Source organism: Pseudorca crassidens, chromosome 5 (assembly GCF_039906515.1).
Source record: "Pseudorca crassidens isolate mPseCra1 chromosome 5, mPseCra1.hap1, whole genome shotgun sequence".
NCBI classification, from domain to species: domain Eukaryota; kingdom Metazoa; phylum Chordata; class Mammalia; order Artiodactyla; family Delphinidae; genus Pseudorca; species Pseudorca crassidens.
In genome coordinates, this window is record NC_090300.1 from 131,295,802 (window position 1) to 131,319,676 (window position 23,875).

Here is a 23,875-nt window from a genome sequence, read left to right on the forward strand (position 1 = left end):
CTTTGGGTTCTGGATCTTCTGTAGTGGAGCCATTTTTCAACTTTTTCCACTGAAACACTGAGCATTGATAGAGCACATTCAAATATGTGTTGTACAATGAAATATGACAAGAAGTTAAATCATTATAATCAAATTGCCTTTTGAGTTCTAATTCCTATCATCTGATTATAATTTATTATAAACAGTGTGATTCGAAAGTGATGGCTGACTCCCTAGAAATCACTCCTTTTATTTTGTAATCATACCTGATTTTTACCCCATGAAAGAAATTCTCTGAAATCAATAACATATTTGAATTATGAGTTGATATTTCTAAGCAAATATTTACCCAGTTGATACATGTTTATTTAGAATTCACAAAATGTCAGCTTTTTCATCCTTAAATGGAGGATTACTTGTGTTTAAATGATCCACTCTGGATCATTCAGTTGGTCAGGCCCCGTACCTTCCATAGTAGGTTGGCAGACCTGCTTCTTGTCCTCTTGGAAGGACAGACAGATCACTTAGGAACTTGAATAAAGTGATAAATAATAGCAGGGCAGAGAAAGGATACTAATATGGCAACATATAGGAGGGAATTTAATCCAGATTGAAGTTAAGAAAAAGCTCCCCCCAAAATATGATGTTTAGATATTCATAAGTTCTTATAGCAATAAATAGTTTTCATTCTTCCCATCTTGAAACCATTAGTTCTTCAGGAGCCAGTGGGGAGTAGCAGAAAAAGGTCAAGCACACATAGTTTTAAATGCCAGCTTATTACACAGTAGCTGTGTGAAATTAGACAAATTACTTAACTCTGAGTCTCAACTTCCTCATCTGTACAGAGAAGAATAATAATACCCAGGTAATGGGGGCTATTCTGAAGATTAATAAACTAATATATTTTAAGCATTTGGGACAGAGATTGCATTAAATAAATGATAGTTCCCTTCACTCTAATAATTTCTGCCACTGCTAAACACTCTTTCCCTTATAATATCCAACTCTGACTTCTATCAAATGAAGGTAGCCCCTAAAACCTGGAATATATGACCAGCTGTGAGTTGTTTGGGGCATAATCTCATGGATGAATAAATAAAGATGGATCCTCACATAAACTGCTTTGTTATGGCAACATATTCAATTCAGAATGAACCAAAATACCACAAATCCTATCTTTTACATAATTTAAAATACAAAAAGCACGTAGAAGAGAATTAAGGGATTCACTGTTCCCGCCACCATGGAAGGTATATTCAGGCTGATTAGTGAAGGAAAGATCAATTTTAACAGTGAAGGAATTTTGAAGGGCTGGAGAACACTTTTAGGGAAGCTGAAATAGATGTAGAACACTTTTCAGGAGGTTGATCAGATCTAGAAAGGGGAGAAATACAGTGTATTCCCGAATTTTCACGGGCTCCATGGTGGGCTTGCTGTTCTCTTTCTTACACTTCTCTTCGGAACATCCCATTCACTCCCCCCACACCTGTTTCAACCAGCACCTCTAGGCTTTTTACTCCCAAATCTAGATGTGATGCTCCAGGCTCTCCAATGTGGTTCAGTTGGTGCATCCCACCCACTAAAGGTTCACTGAATTTGTCTTATAGGCTATAAAGCCTATTACCCCCACTCCCCACCACTCAACATATTAAAAATGGAATTCATCCCCCTCTCTGAACCTTCTTGAATGTTCCTCATTAGTTCCCAGAACACACTATCTACACAATCATTCAGAACTTCAGACTTGATTTGTACTTGTTCCTCTTGTTTAGCCCCAATTCTTAGTCTCTTTTATCACTTTGCCCTGCAGTACAGGACATTGTCAAAGAGCACCAGCCCTCTCTACAAGCATGCCTGAGAGATGGGCAGCATCAGACCCCCTGGGAGTTTGTTAAAAATGCAGAATTTCAGGTTCCACACCAGACCTAACCAAATCAGAATCCACATGTTAACAAGGTGCTGTGATATTTATATTAACAAATAAATATTTGATCTTGGTCCCATTTCTGGCACAGAGATCCTAAAATTCCTGGAATTTCCTAAGTGATAAGAGTAATAAATGTGTCTTAATATTCATAACAAACCCCTTTCAACCACATCTGAGTTTATGTTAATGAGGTGAGTTTTAGAAATCACCTGAGGATGGAGGCTGGCTGCCAGGGAAACCAACCTTGTGGTTAGAGGGTTGGAAGTTTCATTCCAACCTCCAGACCTCCAGGGAGGGAAGAGGGGCTAGAGGTTGAGTTAAATCATTAACAGTCAATGATTTAATCAATCATGTCTATGTAATGAAGCCTCCATAAAACCCCAAAAGGACAGGGTTCAGAGAGCTTCCTGGGTTGGTGAACATGTGGAGAATTAGGGAGAGAGACATTACTGGAGACAGCATTGAAGCTTCAAACCTTTCCCCATACTTTGCCCTATGCAGCTCTTCCATCTGGCTGTCTCTTAGTTATAATGTTTTATTCTAGTAAGTAAAATGTTTCTTTGACTTCTGTGAGTGCTCTAGCAAATTTATTGAATCCTAGGGTCATTGAAACCTCTAATTTATAGTTCAAAAGCTCAGGTGACACCATGGACTTGCAACTGGTGGCTAAAGTTGGGGAAGGTGGGAGCAGTTTTATAGGACTGGACCAGTAACCTGTGGATCTGATGTTCTCTCCAGGTACATAGTGTCAGAACTGAGTTAATTGCTTGTGGTGTTGGAAAACCCACACAATGAAATTGGTCTTAAAATCTTAGGTGTCCATGTGATCTCTTACTGTCTTCATCAAACATTTCCATTGCTTTCTTTCTTTTAATTATAAGGATTTCCCAAAATATAAGAATTACAGATACTAGTATAAAACACCCACATACCCACTGCCTATACTTATTGCATGTTAATAATTTATAATATGTTTCAGATTTGTATTTTTTCAGTAATAAAATATTAGAGTTGAAGGTCTCCTTCCTACTCCTGTGCCTAAGGTGACAAACTTGTCCTAGGACTGTCCCAAATTGTAGCACTGAAAGTCCTGCACCCCAGGAAACCCCTCAGTTCTGGGAAATACTGAAATTCATCTGTACTTTTCCCTCCCCCACAAATTTACCACACATTTACCACATGTGCATGTTTCTATAATATACAGAATTATTTTATGTGTTTAGCTTTATGCAAATAGTATCATGTTTGGCACATTCTTTTCCTGTTAGCTCTTTTTCAAACAGCATTACAGTTTTGAGATTTACTCTAATGATACACTAACATACATGGATTTAATTGCTATATCCCATTCTACTGTATGAATATACTCTAATTTACTTATCCATTCTCCTCTGATAGAAATTTAGGTTGCTTCCAATATTATGTTATTTTAAATAATATCAACCAACATTACAATGTCTCCTTGTGCATATTTGAGGATTTTCTAGGGAATATATGTAAAAGGGGTAAACTGCCAAGTCCTAAAGAATGCCCATCTTCATCTTTTCTGCATGTGGTCAAATTGCTCCCAAGTGTTGATAACGGTTTGTGTTTTCCCACCAGCAGTGTGAGTTCCCTTTCACGTTGGCCCACAGTGCTTGGTGCTATCAGACTTACAGAGTACTGCTAGCCTGACAGCTCTGAACAGTCTTGTACTGTTTTGAAATGCATTTCCCTGCTTTAGCTAGCCAGGGGGAGCATCTTCCGTGTGTTTATTGCCCTTCTGGTTTTCTTCTCTACTACTTTTGAGCACACACATTGCCCATTTTCCTATTGAGGCATTATGGATACTAATCTTTTGTGAATCATATGAACTGCAAGTATCTTCTCCAAGTGGGGAATTTGCCTGACACTTCGCCTATGGAATTGTTGCCTTATATATTTTTTAAAAATTTAAAGATTGATATATAATTCACATACCATAAAATTCATTGTTTTAAAGTGTAGAGTTCAGTGATTTAGTATACCTCTTCTTTTACAGTTTGTGCTTTCTAGCTTTTATTTTAGAAATCTTTCCTATTCTGATACTATGATGCCATTCTACTCTTTTTAAAAATGTTGTAAATGTTTGCTTCTTGCCTTTATGTAATTAACCCATTAGGATAGATTTTGGGGTGTGGTGTGATGGAGTGATCTAGTTTAACGTTTATCTGTATAGATAGTTAATTGTCTTGGCACCATTTATTAAATAATCCACCCACCTCTACTGGTTTGTAATCAGTAATCATCTCCGTTATCACATGAGTCAACTTCTAAGCTTTATATTCTATCAGTATATAGAATATAAAGTATATATAGTGTATATATCTATATATATATATATAGTATATATATATAGTATATATATCTGTGAACCAGTATCACACTATTTATTTTCCATAACTTTATAATAAATCTTGATGTCTCCTAGGCATGTCTTTTCACTTTGTTGTTTTTCATAACTGTTTTCTTTTGTCTACACCCTTTTCTTGCTCATATACATTTTAGGCTCAGTCTGTCAAACTCAATAAAAAATGGTTCTGTGGGTTTTTATTAGAATTGTATTGATTTTACATATAGTTCGGGAAGAATTGACATATCCCAATATTGAAAACCTTACAATATTCCCATCCACAATTCGGTATCTCTTAATTTCTTTAAGTCTCCCTTTAATCTCTTGAAACTTTTATGTATTTATATTACTCCATAAGTGCCATGCACATATTATTGGATTTCTTATTAGGTACTTAGTTTCTGGTGTTGTGAGATTTGTGTACACACATATATATTACGTTTTCTGAGTGTTGTTGATGTATAGGGATACATTAATTTTTGTACACTGATCTTACATCTTGCAACGTTGATGAATTCTCTTATTTGTTTGTATAGTCTGAGGAGTATAGGCAATCATATCATTGGTAAATAATAACAATTTAGTTCTTTCATTTCCAATTGGAATCATTTCTTTTTAATTTGTCTTGTTGGTTACACTGACCAAGCCAGTAAGATGCTGAATAGAGTGGTGCTAGATACTAGCTTGTCTTATAGTTGCCTTAAAAGGGAATGGTCATAACAGTGTAGCACTGAGTATGGTTCTTGAGGTAGGTTTTGTTTTTTCTTTTGAGATCTTTATTCAGTTAAGAAAATTTCCTCTATTCATAGTTTGCTAAGTGTTTTTTTTAACTCAAGTGAGTGATGGATTTCATCAATTGTCGTTTCTTTCAAGGATCTTCTTAGAATTGCTCTCCTTCAAGAAGTCTTCCTAGCACCCTAAAGTTGGACTAAAAACTCCTTCTCTCTGATTCCACTACATTTAGTCCTTTCCACAGCCTACTAAATTGTCTGTTTTCTAAGTTCATGTTTCGCAGTAGCTTATAAGCAATTCAAGAGCAGGAACTGTGTTTGATTCATGGCTATGTCCTCCATTACCAGCTGTAGAACATAGAATATCTCTGTACATATTATAGAAATAAATTGCTGGGAACATGTTCTAGAAACTTATCTAGCCCTTCCTAAAAACAAATTATGTTCTTAACAATGAAGCTTAATTTACAAAGGCAATTATGATTGAATAGAGTAGATTCAAAAAATTTTAGATATCCACACCTTTATATTTGCTCTTAATAATACATAAAATGTATTTATGTAATACATAAAATACATGTCTTCTGAGAAACAATGACTTTCTTCTTATAGCAAACATTATCTGTTACTACATTAATTTTTTTTAATTCAATTACTTAAACTAAAAAAAAATGTTCTCTGAGCACGCCATTCTCTACAAATCTCCATGTATTCACCAGTCTGGCAGCTTTCCAAACCCTGTCCTTTTGCATTTTCATGGAGGTTTCATTACAAAGGCATGATTGATTAAATCATTGGCCATTGATACTGAAATCAATCTCCAGCCCCTCTTCCCTCCCTAGAGGTCCAGGGGTTGGGATTGAAAGTCCCAACCCCCTAATCACATGGTTGGTTTCCCTGGCAACCAGCCCCCATCCCCAGGTGCTTTCCAAAAGTCACCTCATTAACATTAAAATCAAGTTCATATTCATTTTAACATTATATTAGTTATTTATCATTCTGTCATTATTAAAACAAAAACAAGACTCCCACAAACTTTGATTTACTCAGAATGTACCTTTTAGAGGTGTTTTATCATATCTAAGTCCTAAGAACATTTTAATTCATTTAATTTAAATGATGTTCTTACCAATGCCAAAGGCCTTTCAAACTGTATTACGTTTCTTTCCTTATTTGAACAGCCTCATTTATTTTATTCGGAATGCTCAGCTACTTAGTGAGTATGGGACCTCAAATGCCATTTGGAAATATGAAACCTTTATCTTTTAACTCAGTTTTGCTTTCATGAATAACATGGTTCTAACATCACAGTTGTGATATTTATTAGCTGTCTTTGCAAAACTTTGGGCAATACATCTTTTACATTTCATTGAAAAGAAAAGAAACTTAATGCCACCAGCATCTCCATTATTAGTTCTTTCTTTTGATTTTTCCCCGTGGGAATTTTGTGTTGGCCAGATGGCACACTGAAGGATCCCTAGACATATCTGCATTCTATGAAAGCAACATGGAAAAGCAAAAATCTATTTCTGAATGAGGGGATTAAATTTTATATCTTATCATCTGGCTCACCACGTCCAACCCAGTCATTATTTGGTTCATGTTCAATATTGTACAATTATTCTCCTATTCACATAACAGTCTTTCTTCGTTTTCAGTAAAGTCCTGCTTTTAGTCTGTCCCATTGCTAATGGTAATTAGCCACTCAATTGCACCCTCTGAGCCCTTGAATTCTACTAGTTCTAAAGAATACTCCATAAACCTTATCTTTATGTTGGATCCTATCTCTAGGAAATGTCAGTCAAATTTCATCAACAGCAAAACTGAAATACCCATTTCCATATTCATGACAGAATGTTTATTTTCCATGGAGAAAAGTGGCTGGATGAAATGTTTGAGAATCAGTTTGATGAGAAATTGTTTACTTTGTAAATTGGTCCAATTCTCATTTTCAAACACAGTGAGTTTTCTAATTGTCAGGTAGTTACACTCCTGATCAAAAATGGAGGAAAAATTTCCAGTCACATATTCTGTCATAAATGGTATTAAATAGAGTAACATCTCAAAGTGTTCACTCTAAATATTTTCTCTATGGAATAAGTAAAAATAATGTTCATTTGGTGCCTTCTCACCTTTGTCCCTTTTCTTAGTGGTTTCTAAGAGTGAGTCGGTTTTACATAAAACCAGCTCTTATTTCCAGAAAAATACTGAACTATTTTATTTTAGTTTTGTTAGACATGACCAATAAAAGAATGTAGTCTACCAATAAAAGTCTGTAAAATAAGGATGTATCTTTTGTCTTACCTATTTATTTGTATGTTATATTCAAAGTTTAACCTTCCTCTTCCAGCAACACTGAACAACATGGGTTTTCCCAAACTGACCATTTTCTTTCTTAAATCTTTGCCTTTGTAGGGGACACTGTCTCTGTCTGGAATGCTCTTCCCTTTCTTCACTGTCCATTTATGTAAATATCTACTCTTTCTTTAAAACTCTGTTCAAATTTCATATTTATGAGACTTTCTCTAAACATCTCTTTCTAAACACACACACACACATTTAGCTGCTTTCTCTCTTCTCAGCCTTTCAATAACACTTCATAGATTAATTCTATGAAGAATTATTTGTCTACATTTTCTTCTCGTACAAGATTGTGAGATTGTAAAGGTCAGGGAACATCATTTATTCATCTTTGGATCCTATGCTGCCATGGTAACAGGCACTCAGTATGAATTTGTAAATAACTGATTGCATAGTATATGCTGACTTTTGCAAAAATTATTCTTAAATTCTGGAAAATAATACTGTTACTTTTCTATATGGAAGTCAATATCTGTGACCATAATGAGCAAAAGCAGGCATGCCATTTTAAATAGATTTATGTCAAATAGACTTATTGTATTGCTCATTTTGCAGTATATACAAATATCAAATCATTATGTTGTACATCTGAAACCAATATAATGTTACACATCAATTACATCTCAATTTTAAAAAGTATATATGTTATTTTTAAAGTTTAATTTTTAAATTGTTTTCACAAGACACAAATAAATTTTCAGATTCCTAACTGATAGAAAGGGGGTAAAAGGGAGAGACCTGAGTAAAATAATACTTTTCAACTATATAAAAGGTGAATTGAAAGATAGCTCTTGTGATATCTTTGAAAACAAATCTTAACGATTAATTTGCAGAAGTTTAGAAAGAGCAGTTGAAGTAAATGGAATTAAGGGCTAAACACCTCTACTCATTATTTTAGAGAGGCCTCAGCAAGAAGGATTAAGTGTGCCTTACCTTACCAATTTACACAGTCTAGAATGACCCAAATCGTGTTTTGTACTCTCTTTAGCTCATTTTAGGCTAAGCCAAGACATTTTCTATTTGAAAATAAACAAGACTCGAAGCCAGATTTATAAAATTATTCATTTAGGATACAAAACATTCCACTGTGTTTATTGCTTTCTTCCCTATTACCTTACTGATGACCATGAAGATTAAGTTCTCTGTTAAGATGATTAAAATGATTTTACTAAGAATGTGCCTGGATGCTTGGAAGAGAAGAAGCATAGCGTATGAGTTCCAAAATAGCAATATTTGAAAACATGTGTATGAAAGAACTTTTGTAAGCATTCTTGGAATTATTTTCTCTTTCTCTACCCCACACACCCACCCTAACTCAAAAAAGAGAAAAGCTTTGGGTGGAGTTAACTCTTTTCAAATCTTAAACAATAACTGGAAATCCTGAAAATGTATTCTCCTTTATCCAGTGGGGAAAACACTTTAAAGCTCTTTTTTTTCTCTAAGAATTGTTTAGCAAGGGATTTACTTAGTGGTTTCTATTTTGAACAGAAAATTCAGTTTAGCTGCCTGAAATATAATGCCATCTGTGTTTATTTCCGCCCTCCAAAAAACACAATTCTTTCTTTCAAACATAACAAGTACATGGCCCTAATAACCCAGATAAAGATATAACTCAACAAATTCTTTACTTTAACCAAGTGATAAAATTAGTTCTAAGAATAGGTACCATAAAAAATGAATCTGATTGCAAATATAAAACATGAAAAGCACAACTGTAAATTAAAAAATATTTAACTATTTTGATTAGTAAGTAATTATGTCTTCTATATATATTTATCAGGTTGGAGGTATCTATAAGGTGAGAAAAAGGGCACAACACACACATTGTGATGTAGTTAGTGGGCAGAGAAATGGGCCAGGAGCCACAGAACCAAAGAATCAGAGTCATTCTGACACCAGGTTCTTCAAATCTATACCACCTTTGGGGCCCACTCACACATCTACCTGTAACAACAGCCTCTGGCATGTGGAGATCATTGGAAGAATCAAATTTGAATTTAGTAATGAAGTATTTTAATTTACTTAAAAAGTATGAAGTGATATACAAATGAGAAACATCATTATGTATTTATATTCTAAGCTGATTCTGACTGTTTTCTAAATGTAAAGGGACTTAATGTTTTTCCACCAAATCTTCTATGAGAAAAAATTAAAACATTTTAGAGTTTATTTGCATTTCAAAGAATGCTTAAATTCTGTTCATCAATCTTTATTACAGCCTGACATTTCTTCCATCGCCATGACAGTCTTCAAGAATATCCTGAAGTATGATTCTTTCTGGCCTTATTCATGGAGACATGATCTCTAAGATCAGCCCCACTTTGATTCTAGAAAGTCTATGCGATGCCAGGTTTTCTATTCTCAGGAAACCGAGGATGACTTATAAGCCATCTCAATGGGTATATGCTTAAAATAGCCAGACACACATCACTTATTGCCTAATCTTTCCTGGCTCCACGTAAGCCTTCATAAAACACAAGTTAAGTCACAATGGAGCAGCCTTCAAATCATCCTGACAGTCACTTGAAAAATACAAAATGCAGACTCCTGAAAGCCATGGGTGATGGTCACCCATGGGTGAAATTCTTATGTTCCTATTCTCTACCTTCTATTTGTCAACTTGAAGGTGTGTGTAGAGGAACAGAGGGTTGCACAGTCCTCAGACATACAACCCTGAAGACAACTTCTGCTCGTCCATTTCCCTTCGCCTAGAAGCATCTCTAAAATAAATCCTTAATTTGTTAGAGAGAAATACTTAACACCTTCTCTGCATGTATGTTTCATTGATTTTTGTAGTTGGTTATCACTTTACCCTGTTGAGGCTAGATTTCTTGGGATCTAATCTTGTTTCCCAAAGTTGCTTTAGATGCATCATGTAGAAAACTGACGTTTCATATCTCAACTGTTTTTTATTCATAATGTCTCTTTTCCCTGATATCTACTGGCTGAGTCAGACAAATATATGCATGGCAAAATAAACTGGCTATCATTAAATGACAAATTCTAACTTACTAATCCTTCAACAAATGGACAAAAAATATAGTTTACAATGTTAAAAAATGATCAATATATGAATATGGTCTAGATAAAACATTATTATTACTATTACATTATTATTATCATAAAACAAATTAGACAATAAAAATATTCTTTAAACTCCCTTCTAACAAAAGCAATTTATTTTGTATATTAATTTGCACATTTAGTTAAATAATCCAATACACTAGATAGTGATGAGTGTTGACTGTCTCCAGTAAAGATTTTATGTCAACAATCAATCTTAGAATTTCCTACTCATAGCTATAACTTAGTACTTTTTGAAAACATAACCGGGCAAGGGAAAAAGTATCAATATGGCCAAATTGGATTAATACTCACGAGAGAATATTCCCAATATAGGCATAGTAGGAGCAACAGTAGGGCGTGGTTCCATCACAGCAGTAAGATTTGCAGTCTTTGCCACACTGAGCAAGGCAATCCTCTACAAAATAAAAACCATATCCGTGCAGTTACATTTCTGAAAATCCCACCTTCATGAAAAATCACTCTATTTCACATCTTGATTGGTCAACCACCACTCTTTAGCACATTTAGACTTTCATTTTACGTGCTCACAATTCTAAAACATTTGGAAGCACCTAAACTAGTTTTCCTTCCTTATTAGACATAAATCCGGAAAAGGCAAAGACCAGTCTTTGAACCTCCTCCATCGAGCACCATAATTGGTAGTCAGAGTTGGTTGAATGAGACATTGAAGGGAGGAATGAGTGATCCAACTAATCAGACATTAAATTCGTCAACAGAGTTTTTGCAATAATTTTTAAATGATAAAAGTCTTTTGACTTTAGGGTGCTACTCTCAACTACATTTAATGGAAAGTGTTGTTGACATGAATAATATCAACTGGAGATAATATTTAAGTAATGTATATTTTTCACCACAATGCATTATATGCTTCCCTTTCCCTACCATTTTTTTACCTTCGTAATTACAGTTTGTATATATAAGGTACCACAGATGAGTCTGCATATCCTGTTAATCCATTTGGATTGGAAGATAATGAGTTAGTTAGCTGTGGGGGAAAGTTCCTATAGATAATTCACTGGTGAATAATTAAGAGTTTATTTGATGCCAGATTTAAGAATCAATAAGCTATGAGGGCTTCCCTGGTGGCGCAGTGGTTGAGAGTCCGCCTGACGATTCAGGGGACACGGGTTTGGGCCCCGATCCGGGAGGATCCCACGTGCCGCAGAGGGTCTGGGCCCGTGAGCCATGGCCGCTGAGCCTGCATGTCCGGAGCCTGTGCTCCACAACGGGAGAGGCCACGACAGTGAGAGGCCCGCGTACCGCAAAAAAAAAAAAAAAAAAAAAGAATCAATAAGCTATGAAACAGCACTATGTGAAAAGGGAAATGTATTTTCTGATTAAAAAGGACATACCAGAGCTGACAAAACCAAATTACTGTCTTTTTTCCATGCTTTTGGCAAGGAAAATTATACCAAAATGTTAAATAAAAATTACCCTACCTTTAAAAAATTCTTTATTCTTCCTAAATGATTTATGTTTAACAAGTTAAGGTTATCATTTAGTTATAATCAGTGGTGTAAATTACAATGGATATATGAGTTTCAGGTACATGTAGGAAAACATTAAGTACAGTCTGATAATTTAAGGTACATATTCAAGAATCACAAAATAGGTCATTTCCAACTCAATCTCTGAAGGCAATAACTACTATCTAAATTATATAAGACTTTTGCTTTTCTGTCAAAGTCATAACATAAAAGTGCAAATGTTATATATATGCCTACACGTCCATGTAATTGATTTGTCTAGAGAGGAAAATACAGATTTTCCTTTTAAATCACCTCCCTGACAAGATGATTCTTTACAAATTGATGCGATCAAAACCCAGCAAAGTTCTTTCACCTTTATCAATAATGCATGGCCTCTGTGGAACAAGTCAAAAGTTCATGTTTTCTTTTCCTCAATTTTATTCTACTTCATAAATGAACAAACCTTAATGTTTTCTTCTGGGATGTGGTAAGAAGACATGAAAGGGAAAAATAACTACCTTTGTAAGATTCAGTAACTCTACTTAAATCCAAAATTTGAGGGCAGAAAACACGATCTAATGATTTATTGACAGTGTCTGCTTTTTGCAGTTTATTTTATCATTTTCCCAGGGAATTTCTATAGCTTTTATTTTTAGTACTGTTTAATTAAGTCAAATATTTAGACTAGTCAGTTATCTCAAGCGCTTAGCTGGGATGTTTTGCTTTATGCTCTTAAAAGCCGTTCAGATAGTGGGAGAGCTGACACCCCCGCCTTATTCTGTCAGAGCAGGACAAGTGATTTTTAAATAGCTTCATGGGGTGCCTTTTGCATAATGCCCAAGACAGTGACATCTTATTAAGCTCTCCATGATTATCGAAAATTCAATTACTGCTATTGTAAGGACATGGTGTTATCAAAATATTTTGAGCCAATGTTACAGGAAACCAAGCCCCAAATCTTGTAGCCAAGAAGCTGGATTATACCTGCAGCAAACATCTAGATCCTGCCACACATTGTTCATTATTTTTATGGCATTTTCCACACTCTTGTCTACTTCCCAGAATTAAACAACTGAAAAGGCAAGGTTTAATAGTATGGCAAATACATTCACAATCACAACATTTCCAAATTGGGGGGTCAACCACACCTCAAACTTATTTTGATATGTTAGTTGCTTTCTCCAATCTATTTGAGAACAATCCTATAAAGATCACAGTTTGGACAGTACAGAAGCATTTTCTCACGTGTGAAAGAATGAAACATCCCAATGGCCCTCAGAAGATAAATAATATTATTACTAATATTCAAGTTAACATCCTTGAAAATGAGCTAGTTCCAATTTTCATCAATGACTTTAGTTAAAGGTAGCATCTGGAAGAAGCTTCCCCACTCCCATCTTAAGAAATGTGTAGTACAGGAAAGCATCTGGCTCCAAGCACTTGCTCAGAATTGGCTCTTGTAATCTATAGCTAAGGATCAGAAGGGAAGGAAAAGGAGGAGACAGAAGTCACTGGCTAGGGTTGGGAAGGTTAAAACCTTGGCCGAATCCTGTCTTTGTAGCCTGCAGTGGGAGTTGGATTAATAAAATAAACACTTCATTGAATCCCTTCCCCAAAGTGACTCCACAGTCAGACATGATGCTTCAGGTATAGAAACCTTGCTGTTATTTCCTTAACGAATGGAAGCTGTATTTAACGCATTTTCCTTGGAGAAAATAATTCAGGTTACGGACAGTGCATCTGCATAGGTTTTTGTCCCATTAAAGCTGGCAATTTATTTAACAGCATCTCTGGATTAATTCTATGTCTTCCGTGTTCCCCCGTCTCATCCCAATCCTCACTTCCAGCCTTATCTCTTAGTTCCAACCCAACTGTGTTTTCTGTTTTTGCATATACAAATCTCATGATTTTTGCCTTTGTTCACATCTATCCTACTATATCTCCTATGTCCAAGGCTTCCTCTAATTCAAAGGTGTAGGTCCTAAAATGTCCTCCTTAATTTAATTTCTCTGAGCAAATATTTCCTGAGTTCCTCTTATGGGCCAGGTGTTTCACTAGTCTCTGAGAATATTATGCTAAACAAAATAGACATCATCTTCATGGAGCATATCCTCCTAAGCCAGCAATAAGGTCTCCTTCAAACACCTAGAGCACATGGTGTATCTCTCCTATAATACAGCTTTTTATACCTTAGAGTAAAGGGCACACCTGATCTCCCAGACAAGACTCAAAGCATGGCCTCTGTCCTACGTATCATTCAACACTTCTCATTCCATAAATATTAGTTGAATGAATACGGCAAGCATAAAAAGGCCTCTGAAATAGAGTTCAGGAATTAATATCAAAAGCACATTAGCTAATCATTTCTTATCAAAGATGATAATGTGACCTAGTATTGGCTTGCAATGACTTTGTAGCGTACTAGGGAGGGATGAGGATGGAGAGAAGAAATGAATGGAACGAAAACTTTTTAAACTGATCAAGCTTGCTGCTGGCCAGCTGGGCGGGTTTCCTGAATCCTGGGGGTGCTGTGCACTTAACATTGGGGGAACAGGAAGAAGGGAAGGAAAAGTGCAAATTAGAAGCATTCGGCTCACCAAAGAGAATAAAATGGACAAAAGAACAAGAAAAAGTTGTTCAGTGGTGTGAATAAGGTGAGCAAGGGAATTAAAGTTTCATTTGCTGTGTTCTATTTTCTTATTTTTGTTTTCTTTCGGTAAACAGAGGAAGTGGAAAGAATTATCATTGTTTCAAATGAACTAATTTTAATTTAACATTTTAAGTTAACATTAAGATTTTAATATAACACAAATATTAATGCAATTGATTCTGTTAGACTCTCAAATTCTAAAAACATTATATGACTTAAGTAGTGCTGGAAAAACATTATAATGTGGACTCTCCTCATTAAATAGAAAGTACTTTTTCTATTTTATAAATTTCTGTATTTGAAGGTCAGCTATTCCCCTACAATAAAATATCTTTAAAACAACTTATAGACAGACACTAATTTACATTTTAATAAACAGATTGGAAACTTCTATAGAAGTTATTGTGATTCATTTCTGGCAAGGTTGAATGAGAAATTCAGTTCTACTGATGTGCAGGTAAGAATGCTGAAGAACGTCTTCATTTTGGTTGCAATATCATTGTAAGTATCAAAAGGCCAGCACAGTGCTATACATAAACTTACTACTGCAAGGTCATAGGTAAGCCTGTGGTGTTTGTCATAGGAAGTTAGAGACATGAAAACATTTACAAAGAACTCTGCTTTTATCCTGTTTTTTAAAATATGAAGCGGATGCAAAGCCTCATGTGTAATTAACTTTATACATGAATAACCAATGAAAGGCCATTTTTGTCTCAGCATCAGTCACAAAACAAGAAAACTGCTTTGCTTCATCAATTATTAGCAATTCTCTCTAAGAATAATTAGGATGAGGGAAATGAGATGCCCTTCACCTATAAGCAAGCGCTTAACAAATTCAGCGAAAGCAGATCAGATTCTGGGTGAATTTATGCCTCTCGAAAACCCTATATTTCAACTCAGAGCTTCCAATTACCCTGTCCACCACACTTGAGGATCATCTTCTAAAGAAGAAAAACAGGGGTCTAAGCCTTTTTTATTTCTGAAAGGGAAAATCCGGAATATTCGGAATGTGGAGGTGGAGGGGCCAGTGGGTAGCATTTACTGAAATGGAAAAGTCATCAGATTAGTTTATTTGAAACCTCAGCGATGCCTCCCTAACTTCAGGTGCTTTTCAAAAAACATGCTTTCCTCGCACAGCTCAGTCTCCACCCTCACCCCAAATTCCCGAGTCCTGCATACGACTGGAAAAAATGCACGCTATCCAGAAAATAAAAACAATAACCCCTAAATGTGGGGTTGGGGGTAGTTGCTTCGTGGAGAGAGAGAAAGGAAAAGAAAAAAAAAAAGGAAACGTGTAAGGAAAGGGACGAAACAACCGCGTGGAGGTCAAGCCCAGGGCTGCAGAGCGCGGGCGCGGGCTTCTGCTCCTGCCTGCGGGGACCGCACAGTCTCTGACCTCCCACCATGGTCCCGTGCATCCCGCGCAACCCGTGTTTGCTCGGAGTGTGACCCCAGCGCCGCCCCGAGCCCCCTTCCCCTCTCCCGCCGCCCTAGGTCACTGACCTGCGTAGACAAAGAGCAGGACCAACTTCGGAAGCAAGACCCCTGGACACCCGGGGACCCTCCGCGCGTCCATCCAAGCCGGTGGCCGGAGGTTGCGCGCCTGGACAGAGATGGACAGAGAGACAGACAGACCGGTCTGTAGAGAGGGCTGGGAGCCAAGGGAGAGCCCGGCACCGGGAGGGGATGGGGGAGCTGGAGGGCGGTCAGATGGAGAGGGCAGCGCTCTGGAGAGCCGGGTGGCGCGGAGACCTGGCCATCGCCCTGGGAGCTTTCGAGGGGAGCCCGGGCCGCCGCGCGGGGCTGCGCTGGGGCGGAGGTCTCTTTGTCTGTCCCCGTGGCTCTCGGGCGGCGGGCTAAGCGGCCGATCCAGCGTCCTCGGCCACCCGGGCTCACATTTCATCTCCGCGGGTGGCACCTACGCGAGGCTGGGGGCGGGGGTGGCCCCGACTCCTCCCCACGCTCCAGTTCTTCCTTCTATAGAGTGAGTCGAGGAGCTTGGTCCTCTCCTGAAGGAACTTTTTCTAACCCTTTGCTTTGGCTATCGACACGGAGTTTTATAAGCTCCTTTATCGCTCTGCTCTCCACTCCAATTTTTCCTTTGGAAGTAATGGATGAAGAAAAGCTTTGTATTTTATCTTTACACAAATGAAGGGAATTTTCAGGGTTTAAGATGTTAGACAAAGAAAACCAGTGAGGAAAACCTAAGAGAATTGGAAAGTACAGAAACAGTGAATGGTTTAAGGAGAGCACTGTGGCAATATGTATCAAAATTCAAATGCACAAACACTTTAGTCAGTCCTCCTCTAGGAGTTTATAAATATACTACTGCATGTGTATTAGAGGATGCAAGGATACATCGCCTCCAAAATAAACATCACTTGACCTTCCTACTGTATTTCACGCATCATTGCAGAGCTAACCATCCACCAGGTCCAACAAGAAGCCTGGTCAATTTCTCCTTCTCCCTCAGCCGCAATAACCAGTCTATCACCAAGTACCACTGATTGTACACCTAATACCCACTCAAATGAATTTGCATTTTGGCCTCCATTTCTGCCCTAATATAGGCTCTTGTAGTCTCCATGATAACCATTCTCCTGCCTCAAGGGAGATCAGCCAGACTGAAGCTAGATTATTTCTTCTTAAACTACAGATTTAATCACATTCATTCACCTGTTTAAAACTCAGTGGCTTCCTGTTGCCCTTAAGTTAGAATCCAAATATTTAATCCTTGGCTTCTGAGAAACTTCATCCCTTGGTCCTACAACCTCACAGTTTCTGGAAAGTAAAATAAAGCTTGACTTGAGTTTTTTTTTTTTTTAAATTACAGAAAAATTAGAAAATGATCACGTTCAAAAACAACTTAGACTGTTCAATCAAACAGAGCACATATTCGTAACATAGAGAAGAAGTATAAAGATGAGGAAATCATGGATAAAAATATTTTAAAAAACTCCAAGGCACATAGAGAGAGGAGGCCCCAAATGAGAATAATATGCAGGCTCGAAGCAGTTTTTGAAGAACCAAAAATGAAGAAGCAAACAACAATGATATTTTTTTTAAATTCTGAGCTATAATAATATTTGAATTTTCTGATGTAAAATGGTGAGTTCCAAAATTTTTTTTTAAAGAGGCATGCATATATACATATCCCCAAGACCTACTTGAACTTGTATAAATTAAAATCATATAAATATTCATATATAATTTTTAAAAAGTCTCTTAGAAAAAGAATCAGACAGACATTAAACTCCTCATTTGCAACCTTGGAATTTAAAAGAGAGTGAAAATATTTCTAAACCATTGAAAGATAAAGACTATAGTCCAAGAATCATATTCCCAAATTGGATTCCATTAATATTTGAATTCATGAAGATATTTATAACAGTGTTTATTATCATTTTAAAACACGGTAAAGAGGCTACATGTCCAACAGAGGTAAAACAATTAAGTAAATTAGGATATGTGCACGTTATATATGAACTTTAAAATGATGGGGAAAATCCATAAGATATATAGTTAAGAGGAAAAATGGGAAAGGAAAACTGGAAGTAACCCATGCATAAACAGATTGTGCTATATCCATACAATGAAACACTACTCAGCAATAAAAGAAAGTTTGAAGTACATGCAACAACATGGATAAATCTCTGCTAACAATATGCTGAGCAAAGAAGCCAGACACAAACAAATTACTGTGTTATTTTGTTTATATGAAATTCTAGAAAGGCACAATTAATCTATAGTGACAGAAAGCAGATGAATGGTTGCCTGAGGGTGTGTGTAGGAAGAGATTGATGGCAGAAGGTCATGAGGGAACTGTTTTGGAGTGATGGAAATGTTCTATATCTTGATAATGGTGGCTATTCTACAGGTGTGTACATGTGCTGAAGTCATGGAATTGTACACTTAACAGTACACTTAAAATGTGTATGCTTTAGCGTATGTACATTTTACCTCAAAGAAGTTGATATTTCAAAAGCTATGCTAATTCATAATAGGAGATAAGAGTATATACATCATTTTATGTACATTTAAGGTTTCTATGTGTGTCTGGTCTTCATCTTCATTAAAAGATGTGCAGATGCCAAGAAAAGAAAGTGTTCATGCAGACATGGGCATAAAACCCAAAAGAAAGCAAGGAGGGAAAAACTGAAGAAGTAAAAGGGAGATGAACTAAGTATGGCATTCAGGGCGTAGAAAGAATATTGAATGCTGTGTACCAGGGCCATTTTTAAGTTCTTTAAAATTTCAATGAATACTCTCAACATCCCATTGAGGTGGATACTATTATTATTATCACCCTTGTTCTATGAGCAAAGTCAGGAGGCCCAGTGTGGGCAAATAACTTTGCCAAAGTCACACAGCAATGAGTGGTGCCCAATAGTGTAACTCCAAAGCAGAACATCTGCCCCTAAACACAGAAGCTAAATTGTCTTTCAAAATTAATAGCTTGGTTGGTTTCAGTGACGTTTAAAATTCCCAGTTTGACCACATCAAAAACAAGAGATAAAATACTTGCCAATGATGTTGGTCAACTGAACTTATTTCAGTTAGCATCAATAAAGCTTAATGAGCAATCCTATGTTCAAGACCTAGTACCAAGTGTGGGAAGTTTTAAGGAATTAACCTTCTTTGAAGTTTTGTAGAAGGGCAGTTTGATAAAAGCACAAAGTACTATTGGTTTTAAGATTTTTCTCTCACAATTCTATGTCACACAATAATAATGATGAGGGTTTTTGCTACAGTTTAGAAATCATTTCTGCATATGTAATATCTCATTTAATCATCATAATCCTAAAATGGATTGCATTACTATTACTATTTTTTATTACTGTTATTTTTGTTGTAGCTTAGCTTAGTTTAGTGTGTATCAGAAGTACCTGCAGGGCCTGTTAAAACACAGGTCACTGGACCTAACTCGATTTGGTAGGTTTAGGGTGGTACCCGAGAATTTGCATTTCTAAAAAGTTCCTGGTTGATGCGGATGCTGCTGGCTGGGTACCACAACTAGAACCAAACCACTGGTTTAGAAAATTCTGACTTAGAGAATCTTGCCTCTTGCCTCAAGTGACTTCTAAGAGAAAGAAGCAGGTTTTAAATCCAGGTTTCTCTTTCTAGCTCTTATACCCATTTTAGTATACTGCTGTTTCTCATCTTCACATTTTCACCATAGTTCGGCTATTAACAGCCCTACAAATCACCTTTTAAATGTTCTAATTTTACGTCTCACAAGGATTTCTGATAAGTATCTCATAATTGAAAGTGGGATTTGAGTTTGAGGGTTTTTTCCCACTCAATATGACCATATTAGCTTTTCAAAGGAAATTTGGGAGAAATTCATGTAACAGCCATATGCTTTGAAATATTAATTTAGTTTTAAAAGTCTATCCACAGGGAAGTAATTTTATTCTGTAATCCAGCTTGTGTGGCATTAAATGCTTGGCTCTTAAAAGATTGCAGTGTAAGAAATTCACATTTTAGAGGAAATATACTTGTATCGCTACTAAGTACATAATGTAGCCTATTATATTTAACTATTTAAATCAGATGTTTCATCATTTTTTTAAGTTTGTGTAAAATATCCAACAATCTGTCCCTAATTCAAAGAAAGACAAAGAACAAGATGGAAACTTTACCATTTGGATATTTTCTTGTTTGTTCTATCATTTGTGACACTTTCATTTACTCAGAGGATGATGAAACAATGGCATTTGTGTAGATTTATTTTTTGCTTTTTTGTAAATTTTCTATTTGGAAATAATGTCAAACAGAAAATCTTCAAGAGTAGTACAAAGACACCCATGTTTCCTTTACTCAGATTCACCAATAGTTAACACTTTGTCCCATTTGTTTATCATTTGCTCTTTTTCTCTATATGTGTATGCATTATTGTTTTACTGAACCATTTGAGAGTAAGCTGCATACATCATATCTCTTTCCCCCAAATACTTTAGTGTATGGGTCAGTTTATTGGAAATTTCTACTATACAGTTGCTGCTTTTTCCTTTCTGAGGAATATGCAATCTGTGGGAATGCATTAAACCTCCCAAACGTCCTGCTCTTCAGCAAAATCCCTCTCCCCCTTAGATTTAACACGTATGAATGTTTTTTGCTTGAAGCAGTCTCTACTGTGATGGTTGCAGAATGATGATTTTTCAGACTCCAAATCTGTCTCTGCATTGGCCAATTGGCACTTGGCATTCAAAACAAGAATGTTTCTCCTTTATTGATTGATTGATTGATCATCAATAAGGACTCATGAATTCCTAATTTTTGAGGGTTTATAATTTATTAATCTCAAAATCTCCCGTATTTGGCCAGTGGAGTCCCTTCAAACTAGCTCCTATGTCCTTGTGACACATCCTATAATTGCTTCAGGCACTTCTTTTAACTTCCTGATATAAAAGATGTTCCAGGTCCATATTGAATCTTACCTTCCCCAGCCCTGGAATCAGTCTTTCTCTGAGGAGTCCTGGTTCCTTTTAATGGATAATCGTATTAGAAATCAACATCTCATCACTAGACGTTCTTGTTGCTACTGGAGTGTCTTTGCTTCTTGGGCCTTCCAGTGGACAGAGATAAGAAATATATGCATGTTTTATATATGAGTCTACACCAACACTCCAATTCCAATTCATTACCATAGGGCTCTTCCTCAATTTCCACCATTTCACATCTGTAACTCTCTTTTTACATTAACTTAGTTTTGCATTCCTATAATACATTTTAAATTGTTTCAGAATTACTTTGCTTATGTCACTATCAAAAATGATAATGCAAAAAAAAAAGCACCCAACACTAAAAAGAGTTCAGAAATTGTTTTCATTACTCCCCCACGCTACTTGACCCAAGACTAAGGGTATATAATTTATTAGTGTGTTCATAATATACTTGAATTAGTCAAACTCTCCCTCTCTAGCCCCAACTTTAATTTAATTGAAATGTAGTTGGGTTCATTTATTTCCATTTGTTTTCAGTTTTCATTTTTTGAGGTTGTTGCTGTTATCATTGTTGTTTGTTTTGGGTTTTTTCCCCATCTTTGTTGATTTAATTTTATTTTTTGAATATGTAGAGCTTCTGAAAGTCAAAAGCAAACAGTAAGATGTATTCAGAGAAGTGTCAGTCCTTCCCATATGCCTTTCATCTCAGTCTCCCCGTGCCTTCAGTGGAATCAACTTCATTATTTTCTAGTTTGTCTCTCATGTGTTTCTTTTTGTTTGTAAAGAGGAGCAGCTTATTTTTTGTAGTGGGCAAAGAAATTTTAGGTGTATTATAGGATTGTGGAATTGGAAATAGAAAGGGAGAAATCTGGAGTGATAGATTGAAATTGGAATTATTGGTATAGATGTCCTTATTTCCCTTTCTCTCTTACACAGAAGGTAGCATGTCATCCATGCTATTTTGAACTTCAGTTTTTTATACTGAATTTTGGAAATCACTCTATACCAGTTCATAAAGATTGTCCTCTTTAATTTTTTAATGCTTTGTAGTATCTCATTGTATAGCCTTCTCATATGTCTGGATCTTTAGATAGTTTCCAGTATTTTCAATTGCAAATAATGCTGCCATGAATAACCTTGAGAATATGTATTTTCTTATTGTTGCAGCTATATCTTCAGGGTAAATAAGCACAAGTGGAATTACTGGGTTAGACAGTAAATGCATGTGTAGTTTTGTTAAATATTGCCAAATTCTCTTATAGAGGGAATATACAATTTCGCATTTCTACAAGAAATGCATCTGATTGCCTGTTGCCCACAGCTCTGCCAATAAAATATACTGTCAAGCTTTTGATTTTATCTGTTTTATCAGTTTTATGGGATTGGTGGTATCTCTTGAACTCCTCTTATTATGATTGAAATTGAACACGCTTTCTTTTTTTTTTAACACCTTTATTAGAGTATAATTGCTTTACAATGGTGTGTTAGTTTCTGCTGTATAACTGTGAATCAGCTAAACATATATCCCCATATCTCCTCCCTCTTGTGTCTCCCTCTCACCCTCCCTATCCCACCCCTCTAGGTGGTCACAGAGCACCAAGCTGATCTCCCTGTGCTATGCGGCTGCTTCCCACTAGCTATCTATTTTACATTTGATAGTGTATATATGTCCATGCCATTCTCTCACTTCATCCCAGATTACCCTTCTTCCTCCCTGTGTCCTCAAGTCCATTCTCTACGTCTGGGTTTTTATTCCTGTCCTGCCCCTAGTTCTTCAGAACCATTTTTTTTTTTTAGATTCCATATATATGTGTTAGCGTACAGTATTAGTTTTCCTCTTTCTGACTTACTTCACTCTGTATGACAGACTCTAGCTCCACCCACCTCACTACAAATAACTCAATTTCATTTCTTTTTATGGCTGAGTAATATTCCGTTGTATAGATGTGCCACATCTTCTTTATCCATTCATCTGTCAATGGACACTTAGGTTGCTTCCATGTCCTGGCTACTGTAAATAGAGCTGCAGTGAACATTGTAGCACATGACTCTTTTTGGATTATGGTGTTCTCAAGGTATATGCCCAGTAGTGGGATTGCTGGGTCATATGGTAGTTCTATTTTTAGTTTTCTGAGAAACCTCCAAACTGTTCTCCATAGTGGCTGTATCAATGTACATTCCCACCAACAGTGCGAGAGAGTTCTCTTTTCTCCACACCCTCTCCAGCATTTATTGTTTTTAGATTTTTGGATGATGGCCATTCTGATGGGTGTGTGGTGATACCTTGTAGTTTTGATTTGCATTTCTCTAATGATTAGTGATGTTGATTGAATAGTGTATATTGAAGAATCTGTGCATTCCTGGGATAAAACCCACTTGATTATGGTGTATGATCCTTTTAATGTGCTGTTGTATTCTGTTTTCAAGTATTTTGTTGAGGATTTTTGCATCTATGTTCATCAGTGATATTGGTTTGTAGTTTTCTTTTTTTGTGGCATCTTTGTGTGGTTTTGGTATCAGGGTGATGGTGGCCTCATAGAATGAGTTTAGTTGTGTTCCTCCCTCTTCTATATTTTACAAGAGTTTGGAAAGGATAGGTGTTTGCTCATCGCTAAATATTTGATAGAATTCGCCTGTGAAGCCATCCGGTCCTGGGCTTTTGTTTGTTGGAAGATTTTAAATCACAGTTTGAATTCCAGTGCTTGTGATTGGTCTGTTTATATTTTCTGTCTCTTCCTGGCTCAGTCTCAGAAAGTTGTGCTTTTCTAAAAATTTGTCCATTTCTTCCAGGTTGTCCATTTTGTTGGCACATAGTTGCTTGTAGTAATCTCTCATGATCCTTTGTATTTCTGCA

The 23,875-nt window shown here is 36.3% G+C and overlaps 1 protein-coding gene across 2 annotated transcripts in view; it reads right to left on the reverse strand.

Moving 5' to 3' along the window:
* The window catches only part of CYYR1 (cysteine and tyrosine rich 1), a 105,672-nt gene extending 89,175 nt beyond the window's left edge, over positions 1-16,497 (reverse strand). The window contains exons 1-2 of one of the 2 annotated variants that reach the window (XM_067739263.1): positions 16,079-16,497; positions 10,748-10,850 (exon numbers count right to left, since the gene is read on the reverse strand). In XM_067739263.1, the coding sequence (XP_067595364.1) occupies positions 10,748-10,850; positions 16,079-16,478 (503 nt within the window). In that variant the 5' untranslated portion in view covers positions 16,479-16,497. The remainder of the gene's footprint in view (positions 1-10,747; positions 10,851-16,078) is intronic. The other variant, XM_067739262.1, reaches the window with a different exon arrangement.
* Positions 16,498-23,875: the final 7,378 nt, after the last annotated feature.